Here is a 14,456-nt window from a genome sequence, read left to right as displayed (position 1 = left end):
AAAGTATGCAGTGTTTCAACCACAGCTCTGATCTAATGTGATCGTTGTAGCTGCAGGGCAAGTTAAAAATATATTCCTCCAGCCAAAAAAAAAAAAAAAAAAAAAAAAAAGGAAAAATTTTACAAAAAACCCAAAAAGAAAATGGAAAAAAAAAAAGGGGGGGGGGGGGGGGGGGTTTCACAGTAATAAAGCATAACTCAGGAGGAGAATCAACAAATGAGACAAAGGAGGCGAGCCAAGGTCAGATAAGAATTTCTTATTCCAATAAAAAATACATTCATACAGAAATATAACAATTTTGCAAAACAATTTCAAATAAAAATTTCATAAAGCATAAACATAACAATTTTACAAAAGTTTTTTTTTCCTTTTTTTTAATACAAAGATTTTAGAGAACAAAGAGCTCTGTGTGTGTGTGTGAGACAGAGTAGTTTGGGTAGTGGAGATGAAAGTGATGATGGAGATGTGAAAAAAAAGAAATGCGAGCAAAGACAAGAAGGAAAGAAAAAAAGCATGAGGCTGAATCAAGGCTCAATTATCACTTGGAACAGTATCGGCTGCTGTTTTCGCAGAATGGATGTTCCTGCTCTTTGCCTGCCAAGGGCCTTGCCAGCGCTCCCAAAATCTATCGCAGCAAGCACTTTCAAGTTTGTACTCATCCCCGTCTCCAGTGCCCGCTCATCTGAAATCCATATGTCGGAGCATGCCGCTCTGCAACTTGCTGCGACATTGGATTCCTGCAGCCGGGTCGCTGACCTAGAGACAGTGCCGCACAAAGATTTATCCTAAAGCAGTAATCGGTAGAAGCCCGAGCGGTTTGGGAGTCGGGGGGTTGGGCTCTACTTTGTCGTTGAGGGTCCTTCTCGCGCCACCTCCAAACAGAAACTTTGATGAGCTTTTTTTGTGGCCAAATTTCCCAGATCCTGAGAGCCTCCATTCACCCCACCCGGCTCACTCCTGTGGTTTTCATAATACTGTTGCAGCTTGGCTAAAACAAAGCTCTCCAGACAGGTCAATAACCAACCTACACAGTCAGCAGTCTGTGACAGATTCCATGCCAACAAAGCCTTTAGCAATTCATTACTGTGAGGCGGTACAAGGCGAGGCCTGTCCGACTGCAGCCTGTTAATTACAATAAATCTTTAGCTTTTTCCCCCCCTTCAGTCCCACTCGAAGGGATGCAGGGACAAGGAAAGGGGGGTGGTCAAACCGGGGTGGGGTGGGGAAGGACACCGGTGAATGAGAGGAGCAGCACTGTGTGTGATGGACTTCAGTACATACTACACAGTAGTTAACATCTTTAATAAATGAATTTAAGTGCTCTAAACATACAGCATTTGTCCTATGTACAAGTTCAAACTTAAATTAATGGCATTTACATCGACTAAACTGGTGCTCCGACTCAAAAAGAGACGGGGAAAAAAAAAAAAAAGGCAGTTGACTCAGAAAAGGTACTTTTGTGAACATTTACATTTAAACAACAAATTAACTGCCAGAAAAAACTAGTTTAAACACAAAGTAGGTGCAATTTCATTTGTAATTGAGCCTTGATTAAGCTTTTCGCAAATCACCCAGACAACAAATGTGACACCCCAAAGGGAGCAAAACCACGGCTACCCCAGAGGGCCGAGTCACTTGCATAAGGCACCATTAAAAGGTCAACAGTGCATTATTGGAAAGAAAGTACAAAAAAATCCAAAATGACTCCTCAAGGCAAAGAATGAATGAGAATGTTAGCAAGCAGGGGTGATCTGACAAACCAGAATGAAGGCAATGGATTTAAGTGTTAAAATATATATTAAAAAAAAAAGAAAAAAAAAAAAAGAGGAAATCGTCAAGGCTTTATGTACAATATTGTAACATTTAACTGTTTGCCGTTTAGCTGCACTTTTATTGAAACTATCTGGAGTCCTGATTACAGTGGAAACAGGAAATGAAGAAACCCTAGAACCATGCAACACCTGTCTATGATACTGAAGTTATAGTATAGTTGTGTTATACCTCTAAGCACACAGCTTATACAATTGGACTACAAATGAGCTTTGTAGCTTGTAAAAAAATAATAAACCAGGCTACATAACACATTGCACATTTAGTAGCTGCACCAAAAACACCAAAAAAAGCTCCTGTCATACAGTGACCAAGAGAGGGGAGGGGTGTAGGGGGGTGTTTTGGTCCCTAGGTTACACAGACCAGAAGGTGACATGTCAGCACCTCTCTCTCTCTCTTTGTCACTGGCTCTGGTCAAACCCAAGGCCTCGCTAGCTTCAGAGAAGCAGGGGGGCCCCCCCTCCCTCACCCAAGTCTGGTTACCACACAAGGCAGGCAGGCAGGCAGGAGCTTCCTCCCTGCCTCATCCTCACACCGCCACCAGGGAAACACAAGCGGAATGCTTCTCCCAGAATGCTCAGTCCACAGCAACATCGGTACCAGCCCATCCGCCAATCCCATCTCTTCTACCCCCCAAAATTCTCCTCTTCCTCTCCTCTCTCTTCCAGATGGGGAGGAGGGGGGTCCGGTAGCCAATCACAGACATTCACAGTGCACACATGCTTGCCTCAGACAGTTTAGTAAAGTACCAGTGTATCTGCTGTCTGGGAGATGTCCCCAAAACATCATGCACCATACGTACAAATCATTCACTCTTTAATTGTCTTTTCTTTTTATTTCTTCTGTTTTTTTTGTTTAGTTTTGTCTTTTTGTGTGTGTCTGTGTGTGTTTTAAGTCCTTCTCAATCCAAAAAAAAACAAAAAGAAAAAAACCGACAAAAAAAAACTTGCCCATCCATGATTTTGTCCTCTTGTTGCAATAGACAACCTTCAGAGCGCCTTTCTCCGAAGAGAGGTCCCGGAGGCACTGGGTTTCAGTATGGTGCAAAACGGCATGCTTTGGCTGGAACACTCTCCCGCCACCCTGCTCTGGGACAGTTCAACCAAGAGACTGGTCGGGAGGCGGCGTTTGTTTACATTTTTTTTTCCTTCCTCTCCCCTTTTCAAAACTTTTTTTTCCCCCCACTTTGTGGCGTCGCTCGGCGCTCACCCCGCTCTAGATGTGCCTCTTCATGTGAAGAGCCAGATGGTCAGACCTGGAGAAACATCTGTGGATAGATTGGGGGGAGGCAAGAGAGAAAGTCAGTAAGATGCTGGATGAGGCACGCTGTAGGGCATGAAGATAGTCGTTGCAATCTGCAGACCTAAACTGAGAAATTCGTAATATGAAGAAGCCAGTTGCTTCATTTTTCCTGCAGCCTGGCTTTTCCTGATTTTTGTGTCAAAGACTCTAAAAATTAGAGTCCAAACATCAACGCAGACAAGCAATCTTGACATCTGACTCATAAGCTTCTGTTGGGCCTGAAATATGCTATGTCACATTTTTACTAGACAAACTGGCCAAAAATATCAACATGTGTATACTGAGTTAGCATTACCCGATATATCAGAGCGATCTATTCATTAGTCGAGTACTAGTTTTTTGGGCTACATGAATGTGCTTTCAGTCTAAAGACAAGCATCACTGCTAGGATGATGCATGGGAAGTGAAAATAATAAATTAAAAATCAGATCCCATGAGAACAAAAGCAGTCTTATCAGAAGCCCGGTGACGATGCTCAGAGATAAACAGCCCAGCTTACCTGTCACAGTGACTGCATTTAAATGGCTTTGCCCCGGTGTGCTTCCTGAAGTGTCTGGTCAGCTCGTCGCTTCGTGCAAAACGCCACTCGCAGCCCTCCCACGAACACCTGTATGGTTTCTCACCTGCAGGAGCAAACAAGAAGACTGGTTAAAACCCGCGCTAACATTTCCTCCTGGTGTGATGACATGCTTGTTTCGTTCATTCAAATCAATCAGGAAGACGGACTGACAAAGCTGTCTGAAACCTGGGATACCACTGAACCTGTTGGCTCACAGGCTCTGCGTGCATGCAGCTCGAAACATGCCAAGAATGTCAACAGTGCTGCAGTGTGGCTGAATGTGTGGGATATTTAAAATGCAAAACAGAGGGAGGGGAAAAAAAGAAGAAGCCGCAAGTGCAATTTCACACTGCTGATCAAACACAAGGGACATTGGAATGACCAGTCAAAGCACCTCCCAGTTCAGTCCCCCCGGCTCCTCAGCCAGTCTCCCCTTTCCCATGGTGAAACCCAATCTGTTTTGAAGTCCTTTTATCTCCTACGTACAACCCCTCCCCCTTGTAAACCCCCCCCTCTCCTCGCTCTCTCTCTGGCTCAGTCAGTCACATTCCAGATAGATTAGGTCACAGTTTAGCTATCCAGCCATGCAGAGCTAATACTCAGCGCTCCAGCTGAGGACATCATGCACTGTGGACCTTTAATTACATGACACAATGGGCAGACGATGCCATTAAGGTGGAAGACTGAATTAACAGCACTCCTGGCATCGACTCAATAAAATCTGAGATTTTATTTTTTTAAAGAAAGTACTGTCTTTCCTTGTATCCCCCTTTTCTGTTTTTACTCTGGGGCAGATAGAGCCGGGACTCACCTGTGTGTGTGCGCTGGTGTGCTTTTAGGTGGGAGCTCTTTGTGTAAACCTTGCGACACCCATTGAAATGGCACCTGTGCACACGCCTCCTGCCGTCCGGAGATGCGTCTCCGCAGGCAAGTCCCGTCTTTTCCGAGCTCTTTGCCACGCCGCCGCTCCTGATTTTGACCGGCAAGTGCAACTCGGCGTGCGTGCTCACCCAGCTGCTCATCGCGCCGCTGGCCTCCGAGTTGGCCTCGGGAGAGGATGGAGGTGTGCTAATGACAGAGGGGCTAAAAGGTCCAGAGCCAACCAAGACAGAGCCCAGAGGGTTGGAGGTAAAGCTGTGAGTGGGCGAGAGCTCCTCAGAACTGTCTGAAGCCTCGCTGCTGGCGTCTGAATTCACACTGTTGGTTTCCAAGATTTGGCTGTCCTGATTGTCCTCCTCGTGGGCCTTTGGGTCAGACTCGGCCTTGGCCTTATCCCCGCAGGCCAAGATCAGCTTGCTCCAGAGGTCCTCTTGGCTGTCGAACTTGAGGTCGGATGTGGAGACGTAAGGCTCGCTCTGCAGGTAGCGCTCCAGCTCCAAGCATGTCTGGATGAATGCAAAAGAAAAAGACACAGTAAGAACAGATGAGTCACAGCACATTCACTCATAGCAGCAAAATGCTTCTGCGAGAGGGGAAATCCTTTTAAATCATGCATGCGCACATCCCCAGTATGCTTTTGGCTGGTGGAATATTTGCTAAACGCTTACAGCGGGAAACCAGCAAATTTCTGCTATTTCTGCATGTGCAGTAATGAGGCTGCACTGATTAAGCAATGGAAGGAAAATTAAAGAAAAAACAACCAATATTTGCTGCTTCTTTGTATCACATGACGCACGCTGATATACGTCTTAAAAGCTAAGCCCCGATTTTCAAAACTTTAAACTTTTGATGGCCAATTTGGGGAAAAAATAAAGACACATGCTTCTAGAAACCGCCATTATTTGCATTTCCTGATGCCGGCGTCACTAATCATGTGTCTCCTTTGCTCAGCTCAGCCCCCTCCACCGCTGATTGGGCATCATAACACGACGCGACCACATGGAGTTCATTGAGCAGCCTCAGCTCTGAGCTCTCCTGCAGCCAAACGTGCAGTGTCATTTCAGCACTCCACAATGACTCACTCAACAAATATAGAGTCCTTTTAAGGAAGCCGCTCAACTTCCCCCTCCAACATTTCAGCTGCTTGTCCTCATGCAGGACCGCTGTCATGCAATCAGTCCTTCCCCTCACTGTCAGCCCCTCCAAGCCCCAGCTGTGAAAAGATTCACTGACTCTAAATTTACTAACTTCTACAGGGCCCTTAAAGTTAAAAAGCAAAAAAGGAGGAGGGGGGTCATTAGAAGAAGAGTTCTGAGACAGCAGCTTTTATAAATATTCTCCTCTAGGCCTCTGCAGCTTTTACACTACATTTTTCCAGCTGTGCTGGTGTCTACTCATGCGAGGAGGAGGAGTAATTGGCCGAGGCTTGACATTTTGATATCGTTATGCCGTGGAGCCCATTCAAATCCCAAGAATGATACAAACATCTGCTTCGTAAAGGAAAGCAAATGCTCTGAAGCACAGAGACGTATAACGCAGATCCCACAACAGACTTATAACTTTGTGATTTGAAAAGCACCGACAACGACATCCTCTACTCTCATGCTGATTTCAAACTGCACTTCCTTCCCACAACCGCTGTCATTCGCCAGCATGTGTCAGCAGTTGACAGAAGCACCCCAGTGCCCTGAAAGCATTGGCCGAAAAACAAGCAGAAGCCGTGCTCCAAACAGAGCAGTGGCAGTGAAGCAGCAGCACGCCGATTCTGCTCGAGTTACTCTCTCCCCATTCATCTCGGACTCCAGCTGTCAGACTGACACACTGATCCACTTCAGCCACAAACTTCAGAACCAAACAGAAAATGAAACGGGATCCGTCTAAGCAGCGGGAGCCTGTTTTTGTACAACCGTTATCAGCGTACATACACGGACATAGTACATATAAATACATTTGAAGTTGTCCGCCGTGTCATGTGTTACAGCAAGAAGAGCATGAAATCTGCTCAGTTCCGCTTTGCCTTACAGGCTCAAATTGAGACTTAGTAGTGGAAAAAAAGAGCTGCTAGCGGATACATTAACTTATATTCACCTGCTGCCAGTACTCCTCCAGTGACGGTAAGGCTGAGAAATAGCCCGTGTCGTGAACTATTTGAAGTTCTTGAAAGATGCTGCACATGGGTAGAACATCCATTTTTCCCCGAGCTTGTGATTTTTTATTATTTAAATTTGTTTTAGCTGCACTTAAATATATTTTTCTCAGGTAGAAAACCCAGTGAAAGACACAGCAGCGATCCCTCCGCGATGCAAACGACTTGTACTCAGCAGCAGCACCAGAAGAAGACTCCGCGCGTCAGTCAGCCAGTCAATCCCCCCCTTTCCTTCTTCTCTCGCTCTCGTTCAAGGTATTTGCAAACACTGCACCACACTGGATGGGGAACAACTGCGCTCTGCAAACTTCCCTCTTCAAACCTCGATGCCCCCTCCCCTCCTTCCCTCTTCTCCTCTGCCGCCCCCTCGTCGTCATCAGTTACGCCCGCCTCCCTTTCCACCAATCAGCGACGAGAAGAGCAAGGGCCCGCGAATGATATCACAGCCGACCAATCGCGTCGGTCCGCTAACTCATCTCCGCTTTTAAGTGGTTCGTTTAACTCTCAGTGGCTCGTCTCTGATTGGCTGGTATTTATAGCCACATATATATAACCAGCGACGGGCTCTTTTCGCCGTAGTCTTTTTTTCTGTCGACGGTGTTTCGCCACAGACCGCGCATGTGAGCCGAAACCTCTTGTGTACATGTGTGCAACTTTTGTCACAAGTAGCAGTTGCAACAGTGTTGTTTGAAGGGGGTTGTCTTCAAGGCCGTAACTGTGGCGAAGTGCTTGTGTTGACAAGAGCCATTGAAAGTTCCACTCGGTGAAGACGTGTCTTGGGACACGGTGACTAATGGATGGCAGGATATTATGTTATCACGACACACGCTGTCATTAGAGGAAACATTAGTCCTCAGTTCTCCTCTATGACTACATTCATGTAGACTTCTGCTTTATCGCTGATTTACTGAAGGAAGATCAAAGTTGCACTCTGTGGTTGAGGTTTGACAAGTGCAGCCCTTACTGGGGTTTTTTTTAAAGTATCTTTTTAAACCCTAATTTGCACTTAAAAGAGCACAACGCAGAATTAATATTCAACAGTAGTTCCCCAAAGTTAAAGAGTTTGTTTTACCCCAATTTAATTATTATGATACATGGAGAAAATCCTGTATAAATTAACACTCAATTATTCCCAAGATCATTCTAGACCATGTTTAGGCGGGAATTTAACCAAATCTTTGAGCCTAGCTTTGCACTGCTGTGCCCCGTGTTTGTGTAGACAGGAAGTGAGGAAAACACACTTTTAGAATAGTTCCACTACTTGTCTTCATCTTTTGTTTTAATATGAGAAGTGAGAAGTACTAGTGCTGTGCCATACTGCACATTTTGATATGCCCCAAGTATTGCCGATACCGATACTTTCACCTTATAAAGGCAGCTTTTGTAGGGGAGAGGAGTGCGTCATGATTTATACGATGAATTCTGAATGCATCTTAATGACTCTAAGTCACCACGATTTTTACTTCCACAGTAATTAGTTAAGATGAAAGCAAACTTTTTGTGTCTTTGTAAACTTTTTTTTTCTTTTACTTGAGACTTAAAATTTAAATGTGCCTGTCTTTGGGTCAGCTTCTGTTGTTTAAATGTGCTATAGGCTATAAAAAAAATTAAAAAGGGCATGACAGTCAACACTATCAGACAAGACTAACATTTTTCATAGCCTGGATGTTTCTTTTCACATACCTATACTTTAGTGTAGGCAGACTCTAACAGTACGCATAGTTGTGTTTATCAAAGGAGAAACAGTTTACACCAACACAAAATTCCTTCCTGTCATCTCGCGGATGACGTTTCATTCCAGTAGCATTCCATCACATATCTGGCCATTACTCTACGTCACCCAGCTTTATTCTTATCATTTCCTCTTTGGAGAATTACTCGCGTGCCACAGAGGCATCTCCTTCCTGCAGCTATTGCATAAGTTCACAGCACTGAGTTGCTGCACAGCCTGGCACAGCTGGTCCTCATGAGATAAACAACACCACAACACAGGACTTGCATTGTGTTCTAAGTGGCACTATTTTTCTGTCGCTGGCCCGAATAGACAACTGAGCGCCCTTTGTGCTGCTCTCAGCTGTGAGGTCACGTTGGTCACCCAGAGCATCTGATTTGGTCATATGGCAATGGGATGTCTTGTGAAGCCTGGAGCTGGCCTCAGTAGCCCTGCAAAAGAATTCCACTCTGCTTTGATGTTACTAATGGGGCTATTCATTGTGGCCCCTCCAGGACTCAGCAGACATGTCCATTCTATAAGAGCTTTTAAAACTTCTTTTGTCACCGAGTGAAATGTAACAGAATGTGCGGCTTATCATCGTACAATAATATGCCCGGCTTCATTATTCACGCATTTCCGAAGTTGCCAGAGCTTACACCGTTTGATGAATAACAGAGTACGCCGCCGGGTCCCGTCGGAGCAATAGTGGGCAGCTCCGCAGTAATCACTTCCTTCAGAAGACCTCTTAGATGAAGCATTTAGAGAATGCACGGGGTCCTGCATGGCAGCTTTTATCTCAGAAGGCCAGGTCCGGAGCTTTATCATCGTTATGTAATCCCAGCCCAGCCAGTAGCCACAGGAAAGAGCAATTACAGGATGACCCATTTCAATGAATCATTGTCAACCCAATCAGTGAGTTGTTCTATGGGGTTTTCTGAATATCCTGGGTGCAGTGGAGACCTACTGATGTGTTTTAAAAGTGGGTTTGGGAAGAGAGATTAGGCTGATCTCCAGTTTTTTTTATCAGCTTCCTGTAAGTTATGACTGGACGTGAGTATCTGATTAACATAGATTACGTCTAAAAAGTTTGATGCTTAGTTCTTACAAAACATCTAATGATGTCACTTTTGCCTTGTGATGGACATTTAACTATTTATAGACTGAGGATTAACCGATAAATTGGGTATGATATCAAGAACAGCCAAACATGAACATTTTTATTAGTTGCAGCCACAGACTGTATACAAAAGTCAGATGTGGCCACCATGACATCGGCCACTGCTTAGAGAAGTCCCAGCCTGAAGCCTCGAGTTGAACATGTTGGTTGTGTTTCATAAACTCAGAGCAAGTGAGCCAAACGGTTGTTTTCCCTCAGATTTCTGCACAACCACACGACTATGAAACCAAGGAGTTGCTCCCTGCTGGAAATGACAAAGAATACGAGGCAGTTCTTCACTGCCTTTTTTAAGCTGCAATCAATGCAGCAATGATATTACGTTTTGTTCCAGTTTAATGTGACACAATGTACAATTTTAAAGAGTGATAGATTTATTTTTTTAAGGGACATGACTTGTGTCTTTGACAGGTGAAGCAGTCATTTTTGGCACAAAGTGGGCCAATCACGAGAAAGCTTCGAGACGAGTAATTGAAGCATTTACCAATGGGAGCTGATGATGGTGAATCCATTCGTGTGTTGCCTTTGCAATGAACACCTGGAATGTCCAACCAGCTACAAAAAAGTATGAAATGAGAAAATCACTTTATGTGTGAATTATATATAAAGTAGATTGGGAGCTTTCAGGCCCGCTCCCACTTTGGATCCAGGAACCAGACACCCTCTCTACTGTAAAAAAGCTTACAGTTGGGCTGAAAGGGTTTAGACCCTGAATCCTCCCATAGTTACACCGCAATAGGCCTAGGCTGCAAACTAAGGGCTTCCCATGATGTGAAGTGTTTCTTCTTCACGCACCTTTTTTCATTCACATGTGTTTATACACCACTCTATATTTAATCATTAGTTATTATTAATCTCTGTCTGTCTTCCACAGTGTGTCCTTTGTCCTGTCTCCTTCCCTTCGATCCCAGCTTGTCACGTCTGGATGTTTCTTCCTGTTAAAAGGGAATTTTTCCTTCCCGCTGTCGCCAAGTGCTTGCCTAAAGCGGGACATTTGATTGGTCCGGTTTTATTGTAGAGTTTTTACCTTACAATATATAAAGCGCCTTGAGGTGACTGCAGTTGTGATTTGGTGCTATATAAATCAAACTGAATGGAATGTGATCGGGCAAATGACCAAATGAGAAGTTAAATTTATGAGCAATTAAATACACAAACACACCTCTTGTGTGTAAAGTTAAAGCCACATCACCAATGACACAATTACAGTTAAACTACCTGCAGAATAATGAATTTTAGAAAATGAACTACCAATAGTAGCCTTTTCTTTAGCTCCACATGCAAACACACTAGACATTTATATACAACAGATAAACAAGATAAATGAGCTGATGTTATAATTTACTTTAGGTGTCAGTGTCAAACGCTGTTGGGTAGCAAATTTGTGTCCGCGGCATCTTGGAGCAGACGTGGCTGACTCGAGAAATAAACTCATTATTTGCCTGCTTACAATCAGAAGGCCAGTTAGTAATGAGGCACAGAGCTATTGATAGAGATGCATTGCTCTCCTCTGGGGCCACTGAAAATTTGTCCAAGCTTAAATAAAATGAGAATAAAAATAACTGATTGGAAATCAATGTACATACATCATTCACTCTTTTGCTAAAAGGAGAAATGGAAGGAAAGAGAGAAGGAATCGGGGGGGGGGGAGCTCCTGGAAAATCGATATTCATTCGAATCATAAATCAGAATTGAGTCAGTGCTCGTCTGGGGAGGGGGAGATAATCATTGGCCTGGTTTTGGATTACACACTCCACGTGGCTGAGGCTCGTCCAGCCTGCAAATGTGTTTAGTGTTGTTGCAGTCCCCTGCTTGCTACATTACCTGCCCCCTCCTGCCACACACACACACACACACACACACACACGCACACACACACACACACACACACACACACAGACATGTTGAGATCCTCTCATTGAAATGCATTGATGGTTTAGGGCGACGCCTGCCTTACGTGCAGCTGTCAGGCAACGCTTGGGACAGATCAACACGTGCGCACAATGGGTCATGCGGTGTCAACCCCATCAGGTCGTCAGTGAGGAGCCCCTGGCCCCCCAGCAGCTCTTGACCTTGAGGATGAAGAGTGGGCCCCATGAGTGCGTGGATGTGTGTGTTTTAGCTGAGCGGACATGAGACACAGCAATCAGTCACAATGCTCATGTGATGTTTGGCGATAGAGGGTCGTGAATTGCTTTGTGTGCTCGCATTCAGAACAGGCTGATATATCAGTTTGCTGATATACTGGGGTGGAAATCAATATCGTCCACCTCCAGTACGATGGAGGGTCGTCCCCGATCAAAGCTGCACTCAGAGGGCAAAATAGATCTTTCTTTGTTTTTGGTAAGCAGGCCTGGGTTGGTCATCCCGAGCGTTTGAGATTTTTATTTTTAGTTTGTGTCTTTATACACACGCAATAGAGCATTTTAATTCCATATTTATCATCACTGACCTTTAAAGTACATCAATTTAAGTATGCTGAGCTCAGCTCTGCGGCTAATTTGCAATCAACAGCTCTGCCATAATTAAAGACAAAAACAGTTCCTCAGAATGTCTTGGCCTTAGGAAAGGTGCCATTATTGTCCATTTATACCTTCTATTTAATTTTATTGCCACATTTCTTACTCAACAGAAAAATGAAATGATGCTGATGAGGTTTTTCTTTTTTCAGCTCATTCATTGTTATGTCAGTGGGTGAGATTTCTCAGGGGAGAACAACAAGATATTATGCAGCACTGCTGCCTGATTCTACCAGGCGCATCCAACTAAATACTGGAACCAGTTATTTTCAGATTTGAAAAAAAATTGAATTATTGTTGATATTTGTTCATTTGGATTAAAAACCCCCAAAGAAACAAAAACAACATCAAGAATCAAACATGTATGGCAATGTCACTCATTCTGTGGTTACTCGTGGTCCCCGGAGAATATATCCTGCAGTCTGTGGAGATTCATTGAACTTTTCTAGGTAAAGTTTTCAGTAAAATGTTTCCACTCAGTGAAAGATTCACATTTACGTAAATGAGCGCCATAATTCCTAGAAGATGAACCTCACAGACATTGTATTGCATCGCTACTTTTGTAGATCTGCTTAGGTTTTCTTAGTTTTATGGGTGATTCACAAAATTTGAACTGTTTTCCAAACAGTGCGACGTGCATTGTGTTAGTAAATCTGGCCTTATTAGTATTCTTGGATAGACATGTCGTGAAATTGGGTCCAAATTCATGACACTGTGGGGATAAACTGTGACTACTTTCCAATCACATTTATTTCAGTGCCACAAAAGTCAGCACGACCAATCATTTATAACTAAATACCAACAAAACTGAAAAAGTGGGGTCAGTTCTGGACTGTGTTTAGTGCTAGTTAGCAAATGTTACCCACAAATGTAGTCACATAAACGTAAGATGGTGAAAATTGCACAGTGAATGTGATAAATATCTTACAGCAAGACATTATAAGAGACATTATAAGAGCTCTGAATAGACATGCGTGACAAAATTACAAAATGGGGAAAAAACTATTGTTTTCATCCAGTCTCACTTACTTTTTTTGGTCCCTTTAACGATTGTAATTAAAGTTAATTTGGAGACTTCATAATTAAAGTGTTACCATGCCAAGAAGCAAGATTTTTAGAAATAATTACCATTGCGTTGCCTCGCTTCAGCATGCAGATTCTTAGTCTTTATGTGTTGCATATACCCAGCTCACAAGCAAGCAATATGTAAGGATTAACCAAACCATTTAAACCTTAAGGTTATATTATTTTAAACATAAATCATTAAAATATTGAAATAAAAGACTCAATAAATGAGAGATTTTAAACACGTGGTTGCTGTGCTGCCTTGAAATCCGTTCGCAAAGAGCAAAAAAGTGTCCGTGTCAAATCACAAAGGACCGTAACGTAGCAGGAGTTTGGAAGCGTATAAACTTACGTATGCTGGGGGTGTTTTGACAACAGCAAATTACCACTGACCGTGGAGGCTGTGTCATACAGCCTTAAGGTTATCACTCGAGTGAGTCTGTTTCTGTGATTCACAGACATGCTCTCGTAGCCCTCGGGAGTCTCGCTGCTCAAATGAAACAAACAGTCTCCAGCTACATTTCTGGAACATAGAAAAAAACAAACAGTGAAAGGACCACACATACCCCCTACAAGCTGAGCTTCATTCACTTCTACCAATACATATTGTGCCAGCCAAAGATTTCAAGTAGCGCTTTGTTTGAATGCCGCTGTCACACGGGGAGCGATTTCAGCAGTAGATCTTAAAAAGTGCTGGAAAATCTGCGGGACAGTTCAATGGTCATTGTCTCACACGGGGTGGTGCATTCAGGGGCTGCAACTTGTTTTTTTCCCTCTAGTGATGCCAACACTGCACTAAAGGCTGCTACCATTATACGGGGTGGAAGAATGTTAAGCATTTTATTATTTTCTGCCAACCTCTGTGGGAACCAGCACTCTCTGGCTCTTTCGGGGGCTGGCCACTTTATAAACACTGGTCCAACCCACTGATTAGAAAGCTGGGCTGTACACTCACTGTACACTTTAGGGTGTGAGATAGGAGAAAGAAGAGTGTTTAGCTGTGTGTGTGTGTGTGTGGGGGGGTTATCAGGTCAACATGACCGTGAGCACAGTGAGCTGAATGTGGTATTCCCAGCTTGTACAGGATCAACTATCACCCAGTTGCAGAAAACAGGCCAGCGAATTCCTCGTGCATGAATAACACTCACAGTGACTCACAGTTTCGTGATATCTGTAATCTACAATCTCTCTCATGTGGAAGTGACTGTTGTTTTGCTACTTTAATTAAATATCTGCTTAAACATCGCTTTTGCGAGGCCTGTTCTCAT

At 43.8% G+C, this 14,456-nt stretch overlaps 1 protein-coding gene across 1 annotated transcript; it reads right to left on the bottom strand.

The window, feature by feature from the left end:
- Positions 1-236: 236 nt before the first annotated feature.
- Positions 237-7,047, bottom strand: klf6a (Kruppel like factor 6a). Its single transcript, XM_004568499.6, has 4 exons — positions 6,659-7,047; positions 4,503-5,076; positions 3,632-3,755; positions 237-3,097 (listed from the first exon to the last, which is right to left on the bottom strand). Exons 1-4 carry the CDS (start codon positions 6,758-6,760, stop codon positions 3,046-3,048), a joined length of 852 nt encoding a protein of 283 aa, XP_004568556.1. The 5' UTR covers positions 6,761-7,047; the 3' UTR covers positions 237-3,045.
- Positions 7,048-14,456: the final 7,409 nt, after the last annotated feature.

Source organism: Maylandia zebra, linkage group LG9 (assembly GCF_041146795.1).
Source record: "Maylandia zebra isolate NMK-2024a linkage group LG9, Mzebra_GT3a, whole genome shotgun sequence".
NCBI lineage: Eukaryota > Metazoa > Chordata > Actinopteri > Cichliformes > Cichlidae > Maylandia > Maylandia zebra.
The sequence above is the reverse complement of the archived record's forward strand: the minus strand, read 5'-3'. Positions and strand labels throughout refer to the sequence as shown.

What these genes read in the sequence shown, in the direction of transcription:
- klf6a (XM_004568499.6), bottom strand. Translation starts at nt 6,760, where the DNA reads ATGGATGTTCTACCCATGTGCAGCATCTTTCAAGAACTTCAAATAGTT. An exon ending in ACACCAGCGCACACACACAG is followed by an intron (nt 3,756 to 4,502) that starts GTGAGTCCCGGC and finishes TTGCTCCTGCAG; the next exon opens with GTGAGAAACCATACAGGTGT. An exon ending in AAATGCAGTCACTGTGACAG is followed by an intron (nt 3,098 to 3,631) that starts GTAAGCTGGGCT and finishes ATCTATCCACAG; the next exon opens with ATGTTTCTCCAGGTCTGACC.